At 41.5% G+C, this 25,372-nt stretch overlaps 1 protein-coding gene across 22 annotated transcripts in view; it reads right to left on the bottom strand.

Annotated features, from left to right (window-relative positions):
• The window catches only part of LOC128263826 (uncharacterized), a 457,572-nt gene that overhangs the window by 231,805 nt on the left and 200,395 nt on the right, over window positions 1–25,372 (bottom strand). The window contains exon 6 of one of the 22 annotated variants that reach the window (XM_052999100.1): window positions 21,105–21,281. The exons of the other annotated variants lie outside the window; for them this stretch is intronic. Within the exon in view, the coding sequence (XP_052855060.1) occupies window positions 21,221–21,281 (61 nt within the window). The 3' untranslated portion in view covers window positions 21,105–21,220. Of the gene's footprint in view, window positions 1–21,104; window positions 21,282–25,372 lie in introns of those variants that run through there. 22 annotated transcript variants of the gene reach the window in all.

The raw sequence follows: 25,372 nt of genomic DNA, 5'->3' as shown, positions 1-25,372 counted from the left end.
AGGAGGCAGACGATGGGGTACTTCCAAATGCAGTGTCTTCTGCATAAGTGGCCAGGAGTGCACCGCGTGCAACTTGGTTTAGAAGATCCGACGTATAAACTGTATACAGGACCGGCCTAAGGACGCTTTCTTGCGGGACGCCAGCACGAATTGGGCGTAGTTTAGAACAATGTCCACAGATGTCGACACCAAATTCCCTTTTATCCAAGAATGACACGATTAACTTCCATAATCCCTCAGGCAAAAGAGGTTTGTAAAAGAGACCTTCGTGCCAAACCCTGTTAAGGGCCTGTCGAACATTAAGAAAGACAGCTGAGCAGAATATGCATATAAGTCTCGTTATGAGGTGTAAACGTGAATTTTATTATTAACCCTAATAGAATACCTAATAGAATACTTGGTGATTTTATGAAACAACTTCTGAATAGTCCAACTTTTTTAACGATTATAAAATACGTTAAACGCAGTAATAGTTAAATATTTCAGAATTACGGCTTAAATTTCAAAAGCAAGCCTATCCCATATATACATTCAAGTCAACTTCGGTCGCGTGTAGACGTGTTTTCTTAACGCTCCGGAAAAACAATAAGCCACAAAGTCGAAAACGTTCGGAAAAAATTATAAACGCGAGGTTTTGCGATTCGCGATGCTAATTCGCATATCGTAAACTAAAGTTTTAGTTAATTAATTAATAAATATTACGCTCTATCAATAATTGAGTAAGAACGTGGATCAGCGCACTCAACGCCAAAAACAACAAGACGAAGCCCGTGAAAAAATTCAGAGAGAGCAAGACAAACGTCGTCTCTCTTTGGCCGGAAACAATGCTTATTTCTTGTTCACGAGTAATACTCTAGAACCGAAAGTGCAAGAAAGTGCAAGTTTACTGACCGCCGAAAACCAGAGAGCTAGTTCTTGCTCTCCCGCCCTGCTTTTCACCGCACAAACACCATGGAGTGAGCAATGCAAAACTCCAACCGAGCTTCTGCCACCTAGTGCAACAACAACAGCAACTACTACGTCAACTACAACGGTCTCTGTCGCCAACAATGCAATAACGACTCCACTCTCTTCTTCTGCAGCGGGTAAAGCAACAACACAACCAAGTGCAAAAATCGGGTCAAACGGCAAAAACAAAGTTACGGTAGAAAAAATTACAATTCCGCAAGCGGGTTCGGCCATGCAGACAGGCATGGATCGCTTTATTAATATTTCCAAGCGCAAGCTAACTCCCCCAAAAAAATCTGACGGCAATATGCCCAAAATAAACCGTACCAACAAAGGCCCTGAAAATCTCGGGCCATTAAATGAAAATAGATTTTCCATTCTGGCGGAGCCTGAAACAGAGTACGAAGAATTAGCCCCAAAGAAACTTAAGCCCCCACCTATCTTTATCCGGGAGAAGATCTCCAAAGTCCTAGTCAATAAAATAGTTGAGCTTGTCGGGAAGGATAACTTTCATGTTATTCCGTTTACGAAAGGGAATATGAGCGAAACCAAACTTCAAACCAAAACCGAAGATGATTTCCGAGCAGTGTCGAAGTACCTAAACAATGCCAAAAAGAATTACTACACGTACCAGCTGAAAAGTTGCAAGGGCTTACAAGTTGTCCTCAAGGGAATAGAACCCGATGTGACCCCCTCTGAATTATAGAGATAAAACGGTTTTTGCGCCAAAAATGTTATAAACATTATGAACAAAAACAAGAAGCCGCAACCACTTTTCAAGGTCGAGCTGGAGCCAGACAGCAGAACTTTGAAAAAAAACGCAGTGCACCCGATCTACAAGTTGCAGTACCTTCTGCACCGTAGGATCACAGTAGAAGAGCCGCTTGTGGAAACTGCCACGGCTCCGAACCCTGCCCTGCCAACAAGGGAGACTCTCTCACTAAAAAGTGTGTAAACTGCCAAGGAAACCACACAGCAAACTACAGAGGCTGTCCAGTCTACAAGGAGATGAAAAGTCGGATGCAAAGAGCGACAACGGCACGCCAGAACATTTACATGAAATCACAAACGACACCCGAAGTTTTCTTCGCAAAAGCAGCCAGGTCATCATTTGGCCCTTCAATTACCACCAACAGCATTTCCTACGCCAGTGCTCTAAGATCAGGCACAGCTCACATAGAGCCGAAAACTGATAACATACAGCAGGCCATGGGACAGCCACAAAGTAACATGGAAACTATGATGATAACTTTGCAACAAAATATGATGGAATTTATGTCCTTCATGAAAACCACCATGCAAACTCTAATGCAAAACCAAAATATCTTGTTACAAATTCTTGCAGCTCAGCAGTCCAAATAAATTATGCCTAGCCTCCGAATAACTCTGTGGAACGCCAACGGTGTGTCACGGCATATACCTGAAATAACTCAATTTCTGAACGAAAATCACATCGACGTTATGTTGCTGGCAGAAACGCATCTCACCAGCAAATATAACTTTCAAATACGAGGATACACGTTCTACGGCACCGATCATCCAGATGGTAAAGCAAATGGCGGAGCCGGCATCTTAATAAGAGACCGTATCAAACACCACTTTCACCAACGGTTTGCAAAAAATTATCTGCAAGCTACATCGATAAAATTACAGTTGGGCACCAGCAACCTTGCCATTGCCGCTGTCTACTGCCCACCCCGCTTTACAGTCTCAAAAGACCAATTCATGGACTTCTACAATTCACTTGGAGAGCGATTCATAGCAGCAGGTGATTACAACGCCAAGCACACACACTGGGGATCCCGCCTTGTTACCCCCAAAGGAAGGCAACTATAAAATATTTCTCGCAATCTAATATCTGCAAAATCGCTTTTGGATTTATCATCGGACCACTCACCAGTGCTAATAACTCTTCTTCAAAGCCCGGAATTAATCGAGCACCCTTGCAGGCTGACGTCGCATCGAACCAACTGGCTGAAGTTCAAAAAGTACGTAAGTTCCCACATCGAACTAACTCCACAGCTCAACTTCAAGGAGGACATCGACTGCTATGCCAATGCACTGGAGTCTGTACTCATCGCAGCAGCCAAAGTCTCTACACCGCAAGGGAGGGTTGGGCACACACACCAACACAAAACTAACCTTGAAATTGAACAGCTTGTTTTGGAGAAAAGACGTTTGAGGCGTGCTTGGCAAACCAGCAGATCGCCATCCTCAAAACATAGTCTTAAGGAAGCTGGTCGCAGACTTACCAGGGCTCTAAGGCACGAAGAAGAAAAAGCACAACGCCAGTACATTGAGAAACTTTCACCCACCAGCACCAAGCATCCCCTGTGGAGGGCCCACCAAAATCTAAGTGCGCCGGCCGAAACAGTAATTCCCGTAAGAGACTCTTCAGGCAGCTGGGCCAGAAGCGACAAAGACAGAGCCTGCACATTTGCTTTACACCTTCGAAATGTTTTTGAGCCAAACCCTGCAAATAATTCATTCACACTACCGTCGCCGTCAACTCGAGGTGGAACTGAGACGGCGCCAATTCTGTTCCAAACAAACGAAGTTGCAAAAGTCATCAGCGAGCAATTAAAAACAAAAAAGGCCCCAGGCGGTGATCTAATAACTCCTAAGATGCTAATTGAACTCCCAAACTGTTATTATTCCGGCGCATCAATTTGGCTTTCGAGAAAGCCATGGAACAATAGAGCAAGTTAACAGATTAACAACAGAAATACGAACTGCATTCGAGTCTCGGGAATACTGCAGTGCGGTATTCCTTGACGTTGCGCAGGCTTTCGACCGAGTCTGGCTCGATGGCCTTATGCATAAAATCAGAGCGTTACTACCGGAAAACACTCACAGGATACTTGAATCGTACCTTTACAACAGAGCCTTCGCCGTGAGATGCAACACTACAATATCCGACGATTACACGATACAGGCTGGAGTTCCTCAAGGTAGCGCCCTTGGTCCAACTCTATTTCTCCTTTACACCGCAGATATTCCCACGAACGAGCGGCTAACTACTTCTACATTCGCAGACGACACCGCGATCTTAAGTCGGTCCAAATGCCCAATTCAGGCAACAGCACAACTAGCTGATCATCTCGTGGTAGTGGAGAGGTGGTTATCAGACTGGCGTATAAAAATAAATGCCCAAAAGTGTAAACACATAACGTTTACTATTAACAGACAAACGTGTCCCCCGGTAACTCTGAATAACACGCCACTCCCACAAGCTGACGATGTAACGTACCTTGGCGTCCACCTTGACAGAAGACTTACATGGCGGAGACATATCGAAGCTAAGAAAATTCATCTAAAACTAAAATCCAATAACCTCCATTGGCTCATAAACGCTCGCTCCCCCCTCTGCCTGGACTTCAAGGTTCTGCTCTACAATTCAACGCTTAAGCCAGTCTGGACTTACGGCTCCCAATTGTGGGGAAACGCGAGCAGCAGTAACATCGACATTATCCAGCGAGCCCAATCAAAAATCCTGAGAACTATCACCGGGGCACCTTGGTATGTTCGGAACGACAACATCCACAGAGATCTTGGCATTCTACCCGTAAAAGATGAAATTTCAAAACAAAAGGCGTCCTACCACACCAAGCTAACATATCATCCAAACCAGCTCGCCAGGGGCCTAGCCAGGGTTTCCAACCGGACCCGATTGCAACGAAATGACCTTCCAGCTCAGCAATAGTTATTAGAGCCCTTACATCCCGCGTCAGTCAACTTGACTGTCAGATATAGCTTTTTAATTTAAGATTTTATATACTTCTTGTTAGTCTCAATTCAGAGAAGATTCAATAAATAAAATGCATATGTAAAAAAAAAAAAAAAAGCAGAATTTGCGATCTTTCAAAGCAGCCAGTACATTCATTTTCTCAATAGCACAATGGCGACTACGAAAGCCAAACTGGTGGTCTGGAAGTGCTTTATCAAACGCAGCTATAGCTAAGAACCTAGCAAGCATGATCCGCTCGCCGAGAACTAACAAGAAAACATAAGGCACTTAAAACGTAAGCAGATTACCAACCCGAGAAGACTTCAATTCTTTCAAGTTTAATACCAAACAATACACATGACAGGGAAGAGGACGTCATTGAAACAGAAATTCAAGCATACCAATCTTTTAAAATCTCCCTAGGAAAGACTTCAAAGTGGTAAAATAGTGGGAGACAAAAAATAATCATTACCCAATATTAGACAGAGTAAGCTGCGCGATAGTTTGCATTCCTACCAGTAGTGTATGATCGGAGAGAGAGCATTCTCTCAAGCACGTTTGCTGATATCGGAAAAAATAAGCCAAATTTTAAGTACCCTTGATCTTAGGTAAACGCCACCTCACATCGCTCACGCACTGTAGCGTCATTTCCAGTCAGCATTTTCAGGGAGGGTTCAGTATGAGAATTATTGCCAACCAAGTATTTTTCTCTTCCTTTAAGAACAATTTTTTAAACTTTTTTTTTCTAAATACTAGAAATAGTTTATAAATTTCGTTGCTGTTACGAGGCCAAGAAGGTTTAGTTATTGGCATTATCGGCTTTAAAAAAGATTCCCACTTTTCGTAAGATGGATGTTTTATGTCCACCATTATTTCCCTGACCATGCTGAAATACTGCACTTGATAAACTGTATATTTTGTTTCCAATTCGAACCTCACTTTGTGAAGTGTTTTTTAAATGAATGTTGGTTATTTTCATATAGGAATGATCGACTAGTTTTCAATTAGTGTCTGACTATGTAAATAAGCGCTGCAATTTGCTATTTTCAAGTTTTTTCCAAACAACGAAACTAAAGTTAACTAGTTCATTTGCTGTATAATTAGGCAATAACATTCTCTGTTGTCTGACTAGGGGGTATGTTGCAGTTAGAGCATTTAAAATTAACCATGGTCTCATTTTTGTTATTATTCCATTAAAAATTATCGACCGTAAATCTGATATTTTAGCATTCGTTCCCATTATTAAAGAATTTGTATAATTTAAAAACGGAACTTTTTAAAGGTAAATAATAATACTTTGACCATTCAAACCTGATTTATAAGAAATTAAAAAAGCAGAGTGCGCATGACATGCATTAGTAATAGGGTTTTCTACACCACGATTTCACTATGTTTAACCGTTGCAATAAGCAACTATAAGCAATTATAATTTAAGTCGGAAGTTTGCAACGCAGAGATGGAAACATCTCCGACCCTATAGAGTATATATATTCTTGATCAGCACTAGAAGAGTGGATCTTGCCATGTCCGTCTGTACGTCCGTTTCTACGCAAACTTGTCTCTCAGTTTTAAAGCTATCTGCATGAAACTTACTCAAAAACTGTAGTTCTATTGCAGGTAGTATATAAGTCGGAACGAGCCGGATCGGACGACTATAGCATGTAGCTCCCATAGGAACTATCGGAAAAATAAATTATAACTGTGCTGATTCTAAAGTTTTTTCTTAGTTCTTCGACATATATTAATGGTTAAAAATTTCAGAATTACGGTTTAAATTTCATCGAAATCGGACGACTATATCATATAGCTCCCATGGACACAATAAAACTATATACATTTTTTTCTTTTTATATATATCTTTTCTATTTTGTAATTGTTTGCGCACTTGGCGCTTGTATTTGAAATCACTAGTTGTAGGGCGAGAGCGGGAGCCAATAAAGCTTTCGTCCGTTCGCTCTTGCGAATTCGTCCCGTCTCTCGCCACCTTAGCATAAGTTAGGTTCTAAGAGAAATTATTGAAATATTAAGGCCAGTGATCAATCGAACGTCATCGTAACCACTTCTTTTCGTCGTCGTGCTTTCGCAATAGTTTTTTCACAAGTAACGTAAATAAATCGTCTCGAACCTACTGCAGTCACAAGTTTCGCGGTATTAATACAAAACAGTATTAAATTTTTCATGGTGACCCCGACGTGATCGCAGTAGAGTTCGCGAGTTGTTTTATTTTTTTTCGGTGAAAAACTATAAAAATTACCAACAAAAACACAAAAGCAAATTAATTCGTGTAGGTTAGGCCAAAAAAAATTAAATTCACCAATATTTCGTCCCTGGAAATTTTCTGCCGTTCCTTGTGTTGCCCAAGACGTGTCTGCAAATTTAATTGCTTAATTTGCTGCTGCCGCCAAATGGGTGCAAATAAGGAAGTTGCAATTATCAAGTCGGCCAACCAGGTATAGATAAAAGTTGAAAGGTAATCTGTGGCGTTTTGTAAAGTGTGTTTTGGCCCATCTTTCAACTTTTTGCATTCGTGTAAAAATCGGTAGATAGTGTACACGCATGTACTAACAACCAAAATTCTGCAATAAACATAATATACTTCGAATTGTGAATCGCTTTGGCCCATAAACAAGCAAATTAAATACTCGTCGTCGACCCAATTAGTGCGAACTTAATTCCCCCAATTTTCGTCGTAGTGAGCACCAATTTAGGGTATAAATAAAACAGCTGGAAAAAAGTGCAAATTGTGAAAAGTGTAGTTCTCAAAAATTAGCGGCAAACTTTCGCCGCATTTTGTCTGAACATTTTCCCGCGCTTTTCCAATTTTCCCGCGCTTTTCATAATTTTTGCGCGCCTTTGGGCATCAGGCTTATATATTCGTTGCCCTTAGTTATCGGCCAGTGTATCCTTTGCCTAGGAAGAGCCGCTAGCCGCGTACACATACACACGCACATCGACACCGCTGCCGCTATTTCGAGTTATCTTTGGTCGTTTTCGTTCTCGATCGCTGCAGCAGTGCAATTTTCGGTCTGCTTAAAAGTTTGCTCGTTTTTTCGGTACACTTGAGCTTGAGCTAACGCTCCCCTACAGTGCGTGCGTGCGGCATATTACTGTCGCAGGGTTAATATAAAAAACATAAAAACCCTATTTAGATATTTTTCGCTGACTGTGTGCGATCGGTATATTACTCGTTGGTTTTTTTTAAAGATTATTTAACAAATAAATAATTTAATAAAAATAAATATTTAACACCTCTTCGATACCAACAAAATAAATACAAATAAACGCAATGTCAACTAAGATATCGAAGAGCTTAAACAAGAACGAGATGTTTGCATGAAAAATATTAACCGATCTTATCGCCATTTAAAAGAAGCTAAATTATCAGTAAATCCGGTCGAGCTTGAGTGTCGATTAGAGATTCTAAGTATGCACATTGAACATGCTTCACTTTTGCAAAACCAAATAGAAATGAAAGATACAAAAGATGTGTACCACGAAGAGTTGAAAGAGAGGGCCGTAATGACAAAGTCATTGCTGATTACGATTTTAAATAAGTGTAAACAAAGTAATGCTTACGTTGCACTCCCAACTTTTAGCGGAAAACACTCCGAATTTAAAAATTTTGTAAGCCTTTTCGAAACTTTCGTTGACAAAGACGACACTTTACACGATATTGAAAAATTCAATCATTTAATTTCGTGTTTAGATGAAGACGCTTTTGGAACAAATAGGGCCTTTCAAGTCACTGCGGCCTTGCTAGCCTGAAGCGGGTGTACAATAATGATTGTCTTATTTTTTTTGGCAACATATCGACACTTTTTAATTTGCTAAAAAATTTCCCAGCCCTCAGCTACAGCCTTGAGAACCCTAATGAACCCTCACGAAAGACGCATTACCAATGCTATTTATTTCATTACCAGAATGAGCAAGGTCGATGCAGGAACTAAAAGAAAATGGGAAGAACAGTTAGATTATACTTCGCTTCCATATTGGAGCGAATGTGAGGCGGCCCCCCCATGGGAAGGAAAGTTAGATTACACTTCGCTTCCACTTTGGAGCGAATGGGAGGCGGTCCCCAACAGGCGATACCAACACATGGTAGCGGAAGAGGCTTTCAAGCCCAAACTGTTCAGCACACCCAATCTAACCCTAAGAAGAATGGAAATAGGAGTTTTTCGTTTGTCGCTGCCAGGAACGACTCTGTTCAATGCGTGTAGTGCAACTCATCTAAACATCAGATTGGAAACTGCGCTTCCTTCGCCCGATTTTACGATTATGAAAAATATTTCTTTTTATCATCCGGATCAAGCGGGGAACACCAGCGGGTGTAGGGTGCCTGAAAATATTCAGTTGGCAGATCCATTCTTCTTCAAGCCCCAAAAAATAGATATGCTTATCAGCGCTGATACGTTCTTTGAACTTTTATCTATTGGCCAGATAAAGCAGGGGCCTGAACTTCCCATCTTACAAATGACAGTTCTCGGCTGGATAGTGTCAGGGAGATGTGCCTCTGAAAATAATGTAAAGGCTGAAAAAATGGTCCATCTCGGCTGCCATGAGGAAGCGTTAGAGTCAATTGACACAACCCTAGAGAAATTTTGGTCTGTGGAGGACTTGCCGCCCAAGGCTAAAGTCCATACTCCTGAACAACAACTCTGTCAACAACACTTTGAGAAAAATTCTCAAAGATTGTCGTCCGGTAGATTTTCGGTTCGTTTGCCGTTCAACTCTGACCCAAATAATCTTGGTTCGTCATATGAAGTTGCGAAACGTAGATTTTTGTCGCTAGAAAGAAAATTGTCAAATGACCATTTGCTGAAGAAGATGTATCTTGGATTCATGGAGGAATATGTTTCAATGGGCATGGACATGTCCTCCACCATATGGAACTTCGTTAGCACCCTTTTTGATGATTCGGTGTTTAATGAGGCAAGGAGAGATGTTTCCTCGAGAGTCGTCGGAACGCTAGTGACTGGTCTGGGGCTGTGTCTCCGCTTATATAGGCTTCGGTTAGTGTGACCAGATCGGACGCTAATAATCCTGCTTTGGGTAATCGGGTTATTGGGCGATGATTATCGGCGATCGATAACTTCGTCGAATATGTGTGACCGGGTGTTGTTGGCTTTGGGCGCGCGTTTCGAATTATTATTCCAAATTAAAGACAAGTGTGTGGAATGTTCTTATGTTTAGTTTTTTAATGAAAATGTCGAATAGGCTTTTGTACATATTTGTGACGGTGGGTCGTCACAACAGTAAACTTTTAATTTTTTTCATTAAATTTTCCGATTGTTCCTATTTGAGCTATATGCTATAATCGTCCGACCCGGCTCGTTCCGACTTATGCAGTACCTGCAATAGAACGACAACTTTTGGAAAAGTTTCATGCAGATAGCTTTAAAGCAGAGAGACTAGTTTGCGTAGAAACGGGCGGACAGACTAATCAAGAATATACTCAATTTCTCCTTCATTTCTTTGGAAACTTCTGACTGAAATTATAATACCCTCTGCAAGGATATAAAAAGCGGAAAAAACAATAAACGAGAAAGTCGCGCATAAAAGCAAAACAGTTAATTTTTGAGTGAGTCTTTTTACAACGCGTATTTTTGTGCTTTGTCTGTGCCCTACTCACAAGCATTGCGTAGATACGGACAGAAACATTAAAATTCATTCATTATTCTGGCAAAATCGATAGCACAAGTGGAGGACATGGCCCACACAGCTGTAAGGAAGGTTGAGTCAAGGCTGTCACTAGCTTTGCTCCAGCTGGGCAGCTAGGACGGAAGCTGTCCTTGTAAGCAGCCGGCAACTCGTCGAGACAGTCAAGATGATGGTCGGCGCGGTCAGTATAGTATCCCAGAGAGCTGTGAAATACCTGGCCGTGATGGTTGACCCCAGGCTGTTATTCAGAGAGCACCCAGAGTACGCCAACAACAAGGCGGCACCGACTGCCAGATCGCTCACTCGGATCCTACTAAACACGTGGGGGCCGAAGCAGGTCCGGAGGAAACTATAAGTGAGCATTGTTTCATCGCAAGTGCTCCGGTTTTGAATTGGCAAAGTGGTTTTCAAACTGCCCAGAGTTATCCGCATCTGAAAGCGCTGTAATGCCACTTATGGCAGACTCAGACGTAACTAGGACCCTTTGCGTGGTTTGGTTACCGGTAAAAGATTGCTTTCAATTGGTTGGATGACTCATTCCTGGATCTTCGCGCGACAAAGCGAAATATTATGTCGGTGACTGCTCGACTTTTCGACCCACTTGGCCTCTTGTGTCCTTTGGTCACAAAGGCAAAGATGTTGTTGCAGGAACTGTGGCTTCGAAAATTAGATTGGGACGAGTCGCTACCGATGCAGCTGCTTACATCGTGGTAAACGTTTAAAGCGACGCTTTTGCAGCTGCCGAAAATTATGGTTTCGCTGACGCTTTCATGCGAGCATATGGAGCGTGCATCTACGTTCGTACTCAAACTGCTGAAGGTTGTCTTTACTGACCGCCAAATCGAAAGTAGCTCCCCTCAAGACGAAAACTTTGCCTCGCCTTGAGCTGTGTGCAGCTCACCTTTTAGCAGATCTCTATAATCGTGTCAGGCCATTGCTAAATTGTCCCATTGAGAATGTTTTCCTGTGGACAGACTCCGAAATCACTTTACACTGGATCAAAACCCATTCCTCGTCGTTGTCGGTTTTTGTTTCGAACCGGGTTGCAGAAATGCAGGAGTGGTCGGAGAAAGCAATTTGGAGACACGTTCCCAAGAAAGTCAACCCAGCGGACATAGTGTCCCGAGTATGTTACGTAGAGGAGCTTACAACGTCCATTTGGTTCGGTGGGCCTTCGTTCTTGCTAGACTCAGAAAATAATTGGCCTGTAAATAAACATTTCGAACTTCCGGCTGATGTAATGTCGAAGGAGCTACGCAAATCGGCAACAGCTTTCGTAGTCAGCCCAAAGCCACATAATGTGCTTCAGAAAATAGAGTCCTTTTCGTCGCACCTGAAGCTTCTGAGAGTGTTCGTGTGGGTTTTTGTATTATTCAAAGGTGCAGAAAGGTGGCGAAGCCCTTTGAAAAAAGTATTTCTCCAAGAGAACTGGGTTTCGCTTTTGAGAAAATTGTTGAAGTTATCCAATTTCACGAATTCAGGGACGACATAAGTAAAATTCGATTTGCTACGATTTGAGGATCGGTAATTGAATGCTTCTATCCCGTACGAAGCTAAATTCCCGCTGTTGATGTCTAAAAGCTCACAGTTCGTCAGATCCTATGTGTCATACCTCCACGTTACGAATTGTCACGTTGGCCCACGAGCTCTCGAGAGTCGTCTGCGCGAGAAAATATGGCAAGTTAATGCTCAAGAAGTCCATCGACGAACAGTTTGGTCGTTCATGCGCTGCTTTCGGTGCAAGCCGCAACTCTTGACGCAAATTATGGGAAACTTGCCAGCAGATAGACTTCGAACTCTCCGCCCGTTCAATATTTGTGGCGTTGATTTTTGTGGTCCCTTCAGTACAACGTATCGTATCCGTGGTAAGCCACCGTACAAGTCGTACGTGGCCTTGTTCGTCTGTTTTGCGTCCAAAGCGGTCCACTTAGAATTAGTGTCTGACCTAACCACTGATGCGTTCTTGTTGGCATTTCAAAGGTTCGTGAGTCGTCGCGGGATTCCGGAGAAGGTGTGGTGCGACAACGCCACCAACTTCTTCGGCGCAGATCGCCACATGAGATTGTTCCAGGCCCCTCGGAGCTCTAAGCAGCGACCCGAACGACGGCGAGGCCCTGACCCCCGGGCATCTGCTCATCGGCGGCCCTCTTCTGGCCCCACCATCAGCGGCGCCCCCGGACCAGATCAGCCTGACCTGCTTGCGACGATGGCGAGGTGTCTCGTCTCTCAGGCACAGGTTTTGGCAGCGATGGTCCCGGGAGTACATCTCCAGCCTCCAGCAGCGGTCCAAGTGGCACCAGAGGGAGCCCAACATCGTCGTGGTAGCGCTCGTCGTCGTCGCAGAAGACAACCTTCCGCCCCAGCAGTGGAGGATAGGCCGTGTGGTAGCGGTGCACGCCGGCCGATAGCAAGGTTCGCGTGGCAGACGTCAGGGTGCAGGAGGGGAAGTATCGGCGAGCAGTCCACCGACTGGCCTTGTTGCCCATGCAGGAGCGGGGTAAGAAATAAAACAAGAAAGAAATAGATACAATAACCAGAGACAGAAGACACCGTTAAGTGCAGGTGGCGAAACACCTAAATTGGCCAATACAGTAACCAGCAACGAATTGGTCAGAGTAAGCAATTCATGAGAACATACAGAAGGCAATAGGTGTACGCAGCAATTAATATGAAACCTAGCAGAATCCAGAAGTGGGCCATTAAGCCAGAAGAAGGGGAAATGCTGTACCTAAGTGGGAACACTTAGATGACCCGGAAGCAATACCACCGGTATAAAAGAGCCCCACCTTAGGTTCGAAGAGACAGTCCAAGATAATTGCGAATCGGGTAGTCATAGTCCAAGATAATTGAGAATCGGGAGTCGAGACAGAAACGACCACGGCAAAAACAGTAATCGCGGAGGACGTAACCGAGTGATCGAATATAGATCCCGATAGAAATATAACTAATATATCATGGGATCTACAACCTCGAAGGCATCCGACAACACGGAAAACGTGGTGAACAACGTCGAAATTGTAGACCACAAGGAAGACATAAGCAAAGTCTGCAATGTTTTGTGCCTCATTACTGGACTCTTGATCCTTATGTTGATTCTGAACTTCCTCCGGATGTGCAAGCGATCTGTGCAGAGTCGTCGGGACCACGGACACGAGCTGGAGAAAATCATAGCTGCCACCGCCAATTGGCCAGAAAGGAGCCACCACTAACATATCAACCCGTGCAAAAATAACAATTAATTCAATATTATTATTTCGATTTCGGCAAAATAATCAACAACACCCATCAATAATAAACAAACAAACAAATGGCTTGCATTTGCCAAAGACCAAATTTTTTGTTGTAATTGGAACCACCAGAAGAAACCTCAGCTAGAAGTGCTACCGTCAAACGTCGCGAGTGCCGTTTTCACTCTTCTCTTCCTCGCAATTCGTATCGCAATAAAGCGAATAACTTTTTCTTCTGTTTGTGAAATAAGACCAACATCGCGCAATTGCCCAAGAAATGACAATTAACATAATTTTTTTATATAAATTAATCCAACACTTTAGTAATAATGTTAAGTGAATTTGCTCTAATATAAATATATTTATGCATATGTGTATAATTAATTTCCCAAACCCAGAATACCACAATGAGAGCTCTCGTCGATGGAAATAAAAAGGGGTAAGTGAGTTGCGTTCGACTTCCTATCTAGCAAAAGTATATATATATATATATATTTACACATATGCGTATATATCTAGATCTATGTGCAACTTAAACATTTAGATATATATCGAATCCTCATACATTAAATTCAAAGTCCTGTAAGATCCCTATTATTATGTTTATAAATTAACTCAAAACATTATTTTTTAAAAATTTATTCATTCTCAACAGTTTTATTATACGTTATTACAAATATTATATACACCGCGTAGAATATTTCTCAATTTAATTAATTTGGCACCCCAATTTACTCTTTTATTTGTCAATTGAATGCGCACCTTTTTAAATGAAAAATCATTTCAATAAATTATAATATGAAGCAGAACTCAATAATGTCTTGGTAAACGTTTATAAAAGGGGGAGCTGGCGCAAATGGAAAAACTCGGGTCAAGAACAATGACGTAACTTTCGACTGACGACATTGACAATAGGGGATCGCATTGCAGTGGCCGGCGGCGATCCATCGGCATACGGGAGGTATGAAGGGGCATACAGCCACACGCTGCCGATCGTAAATCGGCCAAGCGCTCGAACTAGCTACTTGAGAAGCTTGTGGGCAGCGACGACAAATGACAAAACGAACTTAACGATCTCTATCTTTTTCCTAAGGCACGATAAATTTATTCTCGTTATGTAGGGGAGGGAGTGGTTTCCAAAGAACCCACCCCATCCGGCGAGCTGAGCCGGCAACCAGCGTGCCTACCCAGGACGCTACTCTTTTGGCCCAAGTCCTTTGGACTGGGCACTAATACACCGACGTAACAATTTTTTTCGGTGAAAAACTACAAAAAATTGCCCCAGACGTTTCTGCTCAATTTGCTGCTGCCGCCAAATGGAGGTAAAAAAGGAAGTTGCAATTATCAAGTCGGCCATCTAGGTATAGAGTGCTAAAAGTTGAAAGTTAATCTGTAGCGTTTTGTCTATTGTGTTTTGTCCCATCTTTCAACTTTTCGCATTCGTGTAGAAATCGGTAGATAGTGAGCATTCTAACCAAGAAATAAAAATGTACATATACTAACAACCAAAATTCTGCAATAAACATAATATTTCGAATTATATGTGAATCGCCTTGGCCCATAAACAAGCAAATAAAATACTCGTCGTCGACCCAATTAGTGCGAACTTAGTCCCCCAATTTTCGTCGTAGTGAGCACCAATTTAGGGTATAAATAAAACAGCTGGAAAAAAGTGCATTTTGTAAAAAGTGTAGTTCTCAAAAATTAGCGGCAAACTTTCGCTGCAGTTTGTCTGAACATTTTCCCGCGCTTTTCAGAATTTTCCCGCGCTTTTCCAATTTTCCCGCGCTTTTCATAATTTTTGCGCGCCTTTCAGCATCAGGCTTATATATTCGTTGCCCTTAGTTATCGGTCAGTGTATCATTCTCCTTTAGCATTTGCCTAGGAAGAGCCGCTAGCCGCGTACACATACACACGCACACCGACACCGCTGCCGCTATTTCGAGTTATCTTTGGTCGTTTTCGTTCTCGATCGCTGCAGCAGTGCAATTTTCAGTCTGCCTAAACGTTTGTTCGTTATTTCGGTACGCTTGAGCTTGAGCGTTAGCTCCCCTACAGTGCGTGCGTGCGGCATATACTGTCGCAGGGTTTATATAAAAAATATAAAAACCCTATTTAAATATTTTTCGCTGTACTTCTCTCGGCACTTAGCTCCCCTACACTGTGTGCGATCGGTATATTACTCGTTGATTTTTGTTATTATTTAACAAATAAATAATTTAATAAAAATAAATATTTAACACCTCTTCGATACCAACAAAATAAATACAAATAAACGCAATGGCAACTAAGGATTTCGAAGGGCTTAAATACCAACGAGATGTTTGCATGAAAAGTATTAACCGAACTTATCGCCATTTAAGAGAAGCTAAATTATCAGTAAATCTGGTCGAGCTAGAGTGTCGATAAGAGATTCTAAATACGCACATTGAAAATGCTTCACTTTTGCAAAACCAAATAGAAGTGAAAGATACAAAAGATGTATACCGCGAAGAGTTGGAAGAGAGGGCCGTAATGACAAAGTCATTGCTGATTTCGATTTTAAATAAGTGCAAACAAAATAATATCGAGAAATCCGCTCCGCCAGCAAATCGCCCGCCTCAATGCCGTCTACCGAGCGTTGCTCTCCCAACTTTTAGCGAAAAACACTCCGAATTTAAGAATTTTATATGCATTTTCGAAACTTTCGTTGACAAAGATGACACTTTACACGATATTGACGCTTTAGGAACATTTAGGGCCTTTCAAGTCCCAAAGCCCTTGCTAGCCTGAAGCGGGAGTACGATAATGACAACATATCGACACTTTTTAATTTGCAAAAAATTTCTCAGCCTTCAGTTCAGCCTTGAGAACCCTCATCGACACGGTCATAGCCTTGAATGACTCCTTGCTGTCTATTGGAGATGATAGACGAATTACTAATGCTATTTTAATACATCTGGTAATGAGTAAGGTCGATGCAGGAACTAAAAGAAAATGGGAAGAACAGTTAGATTATACTTCGCTTCCACTTTGGAGCAAATGTGAGGCGGCCCTCAACAGGCGATACCAACACATGGAAGCGGAAGAGCCTTCCAAGCCCAAAACTGTTCAGCAGATCCAATCTAACCCTTAGAAGGATGGAACTGGGAGTTTTTCATTTGTCGCTGCCAGGAACGACTCTGTTCAATGCGTGTAGTGCAACTCAGCTGAACATCACATTGGAAACTGCGCTTCCTTCGCAGCCCTAACGGTTAAGCAAAGATTCGATTTCGCTAAAAGATCACACTTAGGCTTTAACTGCTTAAGAAAGGGTCACACGGTCAAAAAATGCAAATCGAACTGATGTAGAGTGTGCAATTTCTCACATCACACGTTGCTACACATATATTCCCCAAACACAAATCTCGCGTTGCCACCCCCTTCTCAGCCCACGCTCATGCAGTTGACTCCATCCACTTCGCATGTTTTGCATGCGACTGTATCGGATCAAGTGGCGAGTTTGTATTAGCTCGACTCTGGTACACATATAAATTTTGCTCAGAGGCTCAAAATTACAAGAGAGGACGTCCGAGGCATTGGTGGAGCTAATGCCCAAGCCACAAAAACAATACACACGATTGTGAAGTCGCGAATAGGGAACAGCCAGTTGTCGTCCGATTTTTAGATCATGAAATATATTTCTGGTTATCATCCGGATCAAGCGGTGAACACCAGCGGCAGATCCATTCTTCATCAAGCCCCAAAAAATAGATATGCTTATCGGCGCTGATACGTTCTTTGAACTTTTATCTATTGGCCAGATAAAGCAGGGGCGTGAACTCCCCATCTTACAAATGACAGTTCTCGGCTGGATAGTGTCAGGGAGATGTGCCTCTCAAGATAATGTAAAGGCTGAAAAATTGCTACATCTCAACTGCCAGGAGGAAGCGTTGGAGTCAATTGACACAACCCTGCAGACATTTTGGTCTGTGGAGGACTTGCCGCTCAAGGCAAAAGACCAAACTCCTGAGCAACAACTCTGTCAACAACACTTTAAAAAAAATATTCAAAGCTTGTCGTCCGGTAGATTTTCGGTTCGTTGCTGTTCAAATCTGACCCAAATACTATTGGTTCGTTATACGAAGTTGCGAAACGTAAATTTTTGTCGCTAGAAAGGAAAATGTCGAGGGACCCTTTGATGAAGAAGATGTATCTTGAATTCATGGAGTAATGGATTTCAATGGGCCACATGTCCTCCACCAATGACAAAATTCCGAATACTCCGCACTATTTCATTCCGCACCAATGCGTTCTACGGCCACAAAGTACTTCAACTAAGTTGAGAGTAGTTTTCGATGCATCGAGTCGTACTTCCACGCAGGTAGCGTTGAATGAAATCTTGATGGTAGGCCCAACTATCCAAGAGGAGCTGTACTCTACTCTGCTTTGGTTTAGAATGCATAAGAAAGCCCTTGCGGCCTACGTCAAAAAGATTTATCGCCAAGTGATGGTGGACGAAGCTGACCGAAACTTCCAGCTCATAGTATGGAGACGAGATCCTTCTGAGTCCCTTAAAAGTTAAACACCGGTACATATGGAACTTCGCCAGCACCCTTTTTGTCGATTCGGTGTTAAATGCGGCTAGGAGAGATGGCGCAAGCAACTCATCCAAAAGCCGCAAAGGTTATTCAGAATGATTTTTATGTTGACGATTTGTTGACTGGCGCCGGATGCCTTGAGGACCTGCAAAGCTTTCGGGACGAAGATTCTCAGGTCTTGCAAAAGGCAGGTTTTGAATTGGCGAAGTGGTTTTCAAACTGCCCAGAGCTATCCGCATCTGAAAGCGCAGTAATGCCACTTATGGCAGACTCAGACGTAACCAAGACCCTTGGCGTGGTTTGGTTACCGGTTAAAAATTACTTTCAATTTCGGTTGGATGACTCTTTCCTGGATCTTCGCGCGACAAAGCGAAATATTTTGTCGGTGACTGCCTCTTATGTCCTTTGGTCACAAAGTCAAAGATGTTGTTGCAGGAACTGTGGCTTCGAAAAATAGATTGGTACGAGTCGCTACCGATGCAGTTGCTTACATCGTGGGAGACGTTTAAAGCGACGCTTCTGCAGCTGCCTAAAATTAAGGTATCGCGATTCGTCAACACAGATCCACAAGTCCCGATTCAAATACATGGTTTCGCTGACGCTTCCATGCGAGCGTATGGAGCGTGCATCTATGAAGGTTCGGACTCAAACTGCTGAAGTTGAAAGTGTCTTTATTGACCACCAAATCGAAAGTAGCTTCCCTCAAGACGAAAACTTTGCCTCGCCTTGAGCTGTGTGCAGCTCACCTTTTAGCAGATCTCTATAATCGTGTCAGGCCATTGCTAAATTGTCCCATTGAGAATGTTTTCCTGTGGACAGACTCCGAAATCACTTTACACTGGATCAAAACCCATCCCTCGTCGTTGTCGGTTTTTGTTTCGAACCGGGTTGCAGAAATACAGGAGTGGTCGGAGAAAGCAATTTGGAGACACGTTCCCAAGAAAGTCAACCCAGCGGACATAGTGTCCCGAGGATTTTACGTAGAGGAGCTTACAACGTCCATTTGGTTCGGTGGGCCTTCGTTCTTGCTAGACTCAGAAAATAATTGGACTGTAAATAAACATTTCGAACTTCCGGCTGATGTAATGTCGAAGGAGCTACGCAAATCGGCAACAGCTTTCGTAGTCAGCCCACAGCCACATAATGTGCTTTAGAAAATAGAGTCCTTTTCGTCGCACCTGAAGCTTCTGAGAGTGTTCGTGTGGGTTTTTCGTATTATTCAAAGGTGCAGAAAGGTGACGAAGCCCTTTGAAAAAAGTATTTCTCCAAGAGAACTGGGTTTCGCTTTTGAGAAAATTGTCGAAGCTATCCAATTTCACGAATTCAGGGACGACATAAGTAAAATTCGGAAAAATAAACAGGTAGCAACGAATATTCAACGACATTGCTACGAGTTGAGGGTCGGTTATTGAATGCTTCTATCCCGTACGAAGCTAAATTCCCGCTGTTGATGTCTAAAAGCTCACAGTTCGTCAGATCCTATGTGTCATACCTCCATGTTACGAATTGTCACGTTGGCCCACGAGCTCTCGAGAGTCGTCTGCGCGAGAAAATATGGCTAGTTAATGCTCAAGAAGTCTGTCGACGAACAGTTTGGTCGTGCATGCGCTGCTTTCGGTACAAGCCGCAACTCTTGACGAAAATTATGGGAAACTTGCCAGCAGATAGACTTCGAACTCTCCGCCCGTTCAATATTTGTGGCGTTGATTTTTGTGGTCCCTTCCGCACAACGTATCGTATCCGTGGTAAGTCACCGTAAAAGTCGTACGTGGCCTTGTTCGTCTGTTTTGCGTCCAAAGCGGTCCACTTAGAATTAGTGTCTGACCTAACCACTGATGCGTTCTTGTTGGCATTTCAAAGGTTCGTGAGTAGTCGCGGGATTCCGGAGAAGGTGTGGTGCGACAACGCCACCAATTTCGTCGGCGCAGATCGCCACATGAGAGAGTTCCGAGCCCGTCTGGACGAGCAGAAGGGCGGTATCGAAACATTCGCATCAAAAAAAGTATGCGAGTTTGCGTTCATACCGCCCAGAGCACCGCATTTCGACCTCTTGACCGCAGAGGAGCTCGGAACTCTACTCACCAGAGTGGAGGCCGTGCTCAACTCCAGGCCCATCGGAGCTCTAAGCAGCGACCCGAACGACGGCGAAGCCCTGACCCCCGGTCATCTACTCATCGGCGGCCCTCTTCTGGCCCCACCATCAGCGGCGCTCCCGGACCAGATCAGCCTAACCTGCTAGCGACGATGGCGAGGTGTCTCGTCTCGGCACAAATTTTGGCAGCGATGGTCCCGGGAGTACATCTCCACCCTCCAGCAGCGGTCCAAGTGGCCCAACATCGTCGTGGTAGCGCCGATAGCAAGGTTCGCGTGGCGGACGTCAGAACGCAGGAGGGGGAGTATCGGCGAGCAGTCCACAGACTGGCCCTGATGCCCGTTCTGGGCTGAAGGACGTCGTCCCCTCAGAGGGGGCGGTGTTTGCGCACTTGGCGCTTGCATTTGAAATCACTAGTTGTAGTTTCGCGTTATTAATACAATACAGTATTACATTTTTTAGTAATTTTGTTTTAAGTTCTTTTTAACTTATTGAAAATTTGTCAGTTCAGAATTACGATATTAATATTATTAAAATCAGAAAACGATATCATATATCTGCCATAGGAACTAGCGAATAATTGAGCTGGAAATCAGCACAGCTTCAATGTTTTAAACATATACGCAAGTAAATCATGATTTTAATGTTTTCAGGAACATTTAATTTTTGCAATAGCTGCAAGGGTATATGAACTTCGGCCGAAGTTTTCTTCCTTTCTTGCTTTTTAAGTTTTTATGGCAGCTAAATGATATCGTTTTCCTATTTGAATAGCGTTATTCTGAACTTATAAACCAAACCAAATGAAAATACGAAAAATGTATTTATTCCCGTTACTCGTAGAGTTCTTTCTCGTTTTTTTTTGTCACTTATGATTAATTGTATGTAAAAAATTAACAAAAGGTAATTATTGCTCGTAGAGTAAAAATTGTGTTCGTTGAAAACTATGTAATATGTTGAAGGAAGCGTTTCCGACCATATATTTTTTATCAGGATCAATAGCTGAGTCGATCTAGCCATGTCCGTCTGCCTGTCCGTCTGTACGAACGTCGATATCCCGGAAACTATAAATTCTGTAAAAATATTAATATTTAATTTTATTAATAATAATATTTAATATATTTTATATTGTATTAAAAAATTATTAATTTGAAGCAGTTTTTTATATATTTTAATTTATGGTAATAATATATACACGATTACATGATTTCTTTTCAAACCGTGATTTTTTTTTAAATTATTATTTTACATTTGCCGGCGCTATACTTTCCTCCGCCACTGTAATCACAAGGAATAACCGAACAAAACGGTACGCTAAAAAGCAAACGACAAGAACAGAAGAAAAAATGCAAGAAAGCGCGCGGTCTTTTTCGTTTCTTTTGCAATTCTCGCCACTTGAATTTTGGTTTTTTAATTGAAATAGCTGGTGCCTCTGTGACTTTTGAAATTAATATATTCCTTGCGGTTTAAATTTTCAAGTAAGTATTGGGTAGATATAAATAAAATACAAAGAAAAAGGTGTTCCAATACTGTTAATAATATATCATGAACCAAACACTGGATTAATTAAAACAATAAGTGATGTGTACCTGTTCCAAAAAATTTTTCAATTTAAAAACACTTATTAACAATCTTATATACAGTGTACAAACAAATAAAAAGAATTATTGTTTTTGAGCGTACACTGCAATAAGACTTGCGTTCTATTTTATAATATATACATATCCATAAATTAATGCGTTTTAAATAATATTCTTATTTATTTCGTTTAATTCCAGAAAAACTATTTCAAACAAAAGGTAATTTATATATGTATATTTCATAAATTTAAATTTTGTGTTTTGTGAACTTGTTTCGTTTATTTGTGTGCTCTCTTTTTTCTCTCTTCCTTTTACTTCTACCTAGGGTGGACTTACATCTACATAGAAGTTGTGTTTTATTAGGGTGGACCTGAGAACACAAATTAATGAACAAAAATTTAAGAAAAATAAACATAAATTTAAATTAAAATTTAAACATAAATAAAATAATTTAATAATTTAATTGAAAAAAAAATAAACAAAACTAGACTATAGCGTTCTCTCTTGTTGAAAATGGAAGCAATTCATTTAAGTAGGGAAAAATTTCAAATAAAAACTACCCAAAAGTAACCATTATTTATTTAAAGTGTAACTTATCTACCTAAGTGCCCACTAAGGCACTCCGTTCTGCCCGAAGAGAGTTATTTGAACTTAAAGTTGCGCAGTGAATCACACCACATCAGCTGTTTTGATCAGCAGTATGTTGTCAACTGCAATTAACTAAAAGAAATAAAAGATCAACTTTAAGCTTAGCTTTAATTCTTAAATAAAGTTTTACAACAAGAAAATGATAGAGAAATGACTAAGATCGGACACCTAACAATGTCAAAGCAATGTTTAGGAGATGAGCACCTAGAGGTCAAACATAAATTAATTCCTTCAATGATAAATGGAATGACATGCAATGGGTTAATAAAAACTACTTCGAACCAAAAATTTTATTTGTGTGGTTTCACCAGCAACGATTTCAACGATATTGATTGGCTGATAAGAACAAAAATTGTTACTGGGAACCTGCAGTTTGGTATTTCAGACTTGCATGGCTGGATTCGATTTGTCCAGTGCCTGTTGCATATAAATAGCCAATAAGAAATGACAAGCAAAATCTGAAGTAAATAAAAATATTGTTCAGCAGGCCAAAAAGAATGTTCAAAATTTCTTTTGATCTGAGACAGAGTTTTGGGAGTTCCAATAATGGCACCAAAGCGCGACGATTTTTTCAAACTACAGAAGTTATGGTGAAAATTACTGGGGTTGATCTTCAGCTAATAAATCATATTTCTATGATTATTTATATTTTTTAAAATTTTTTTTTATATTATTGTATAACTTTTAAAGAATTTAAGAACAATTTTTTAAAGAAAAATAATGAAAAACAAGCCGGTGACCGTTAATCCCTTGTGGCGCCTGGAAAAAATTTGGTTTTGCGGTGAACATTATAACCCAGAAAAAAAAATGTATATGCATTTTAAAGCTGATGATATTTTACGAGGTAATACCGAAGAGTTTTTGTTGTTTTTTTTCTATTTTTTTGAGCGCTTTGATGTGAACAACACGAATTTAGCTTAAACGAGGACAGAAGCTAACTTTGGCAAGCCGAAATTTAAATACCCTTGCAGACTTGGCCAAAATTGCTAAAATATCAAAGGTAGCCAGAAGAATAACAAAATTGTAACAATTATAGAAGCTATAAGATATAAAAGTCCGATCGGCAAAAGCTTTTACCCTGATCAAGGTATGCGTAAATAAAAAAAACTTGGAAAAATTGATGTCAATAGCTTGTATACTGCGCGAAATATTTCACCCTTTCTTATTTCACCCTTTTATTCCTACTGGAGCTGTAGGATGTAGACGTCTGATCGGTTCGCCCTTTTACTCTGATCAAGGTATGTATACAAAAATAATGTTCGGAAAAATTCAAATCCATAGCTTGTATATTGCGTAAAATATCCTGAAAAGTATAAAATCCTAAGCGTTTTCACCATATTGTTTCTTTGGGAGCTATAGGATATAGACGTCCGATCGGTTGCGCTTTTACCCTGATCAGGGTATGCATAGAAAAGTACGATTTGGAAAGATGCATGTCAATAGCTTTTTACGAAATATCTTCAATTCTTGCAAGTTATATCCGATTGTTTCTTTGTGATCTATAGGATATAGACGTTCTATCGATCAAACTTGATCTGCGTACACATATTTTAGAACGACTGTGAAAGTCGTTTGCCCGACAAACTACAGGTGAATACTCGGTTAATCTCGGTAAATCCATTAAGATAGGCGAGTCACACGCGCAAGCGAATGGTAGATATTTAAATCTGGAGCACAAACTACATTGTCAGCTTTACCTTATTCACGAGAAATTGGATCTTTATCCAATGTCTCTAGCTGACCCTGTAGATATACACTTGTGTGGGTTCTTTCTCCGACATCACTGCCTTGTCAAGAAGGACAATTCAACAACTAAACTACGTGTGGTTTTTGACGAATCGGAAGTAGCTTCAGCTGGTTAATTCCTTAATGATGTGCTGTTGGCAGGACCAGTTAATCAACCAAAACTCTTTGACATTTTGATAAGATCTCTTCATACAAAGTTACTCTTTCTGGAGACATCTGCAAGATGCGCTTGATAACTACTACCAATGTATTTTATGAAGAGAACCTCCCCATGAGGATTTGCGAGTTGAAAAGCTAGATAAAGTAACTTATGGAACGAAACCAGTGTAATTTTTGTCGATAAGGACTATGCACCAGCTAGCTCGGGGTGAAGGCCATAACTTTCCAACTGGATCTACTGCCTTGCTTTAAGTAGATGACCTTATTTCTGGGGGCAATTCAGTTTCGGGGGTTTTTTTGTGATGCCAGCATTGAGGCCTATAGAGCTTGCGTGTTGGCCGAGTGGTCGGCCTTATTCCATGCATGCTCATAATTCTACAATAAGACTCGTATTGTAACAGGGACAAAACTTATATTTTTCATTTTCGTGTGCTTATATTTTCTTGCACGGTGACGGTCATCCCCTCCAACAGGTTATGGGCCCAGGTTACCCATCGTGCACATGAAATAAATTATAGTTTGAGTGGTGGGTCGTTTTTGTTTTTACTGCGGGAAACGAAACGGAAAAATGACTGCGATGTACCAAACTGAGAAGCTGGACGAGAAGAATTACGACTTGTGGTGCATCCAGATGCGTAGTGTATTGGGTCACTCTGAGCTGTAGGAAGTGGCATCAGGGTAGTTAAAACATGAAGATGCTCCAGAAGGCCTGAACTGGCTAGGCATGGAACAAAAGGCCTTGGCGATGCTTATTTTAAGTGTAAAGCCTTCACAGTTGAGGTATGTTAGGCATTGTTCACATGCCACTGAGGCCTGGTCAAGACTAAGAGAAGTGCATCAGCCAAGCGGTCCCGTCCGCAAGGTATCGCTTTAGAAATATTTATTAATTTGTTAAAGTTAGCAAATATCTGCCAACATAAACATAGTACCCGACTGACATCAAGTGGAAGGGGGCAGGGACAGGTGAGTTAGAATGTTTGTTACAATTAAATTAACAGAGCATCCAGAAAATATCAAAAAATACATTTCAT

The sequence above is a fragment of the Drosophila gunungcola genome, unplaced genomic scaffold, assembly GCF_025200985.1.
Source record: "Drosophila gunungcola strain Sukarami unplaced genomic scaffold, Dgunungcola_SK_2 000019F, whole genome shotgun sequence".
NCBI classification, from domain to species: domain Eukaryota; kingdom Metazoa; phylum Arthropoda; class Insecta; order Diptera; family Drosophilidae; genus Drosophila; species Drosophila gunungcola.
Note: the sequence above shows the minus strand (reverse complement) of the source record. Positions and strands in the feature narration are given on the sequence as shown.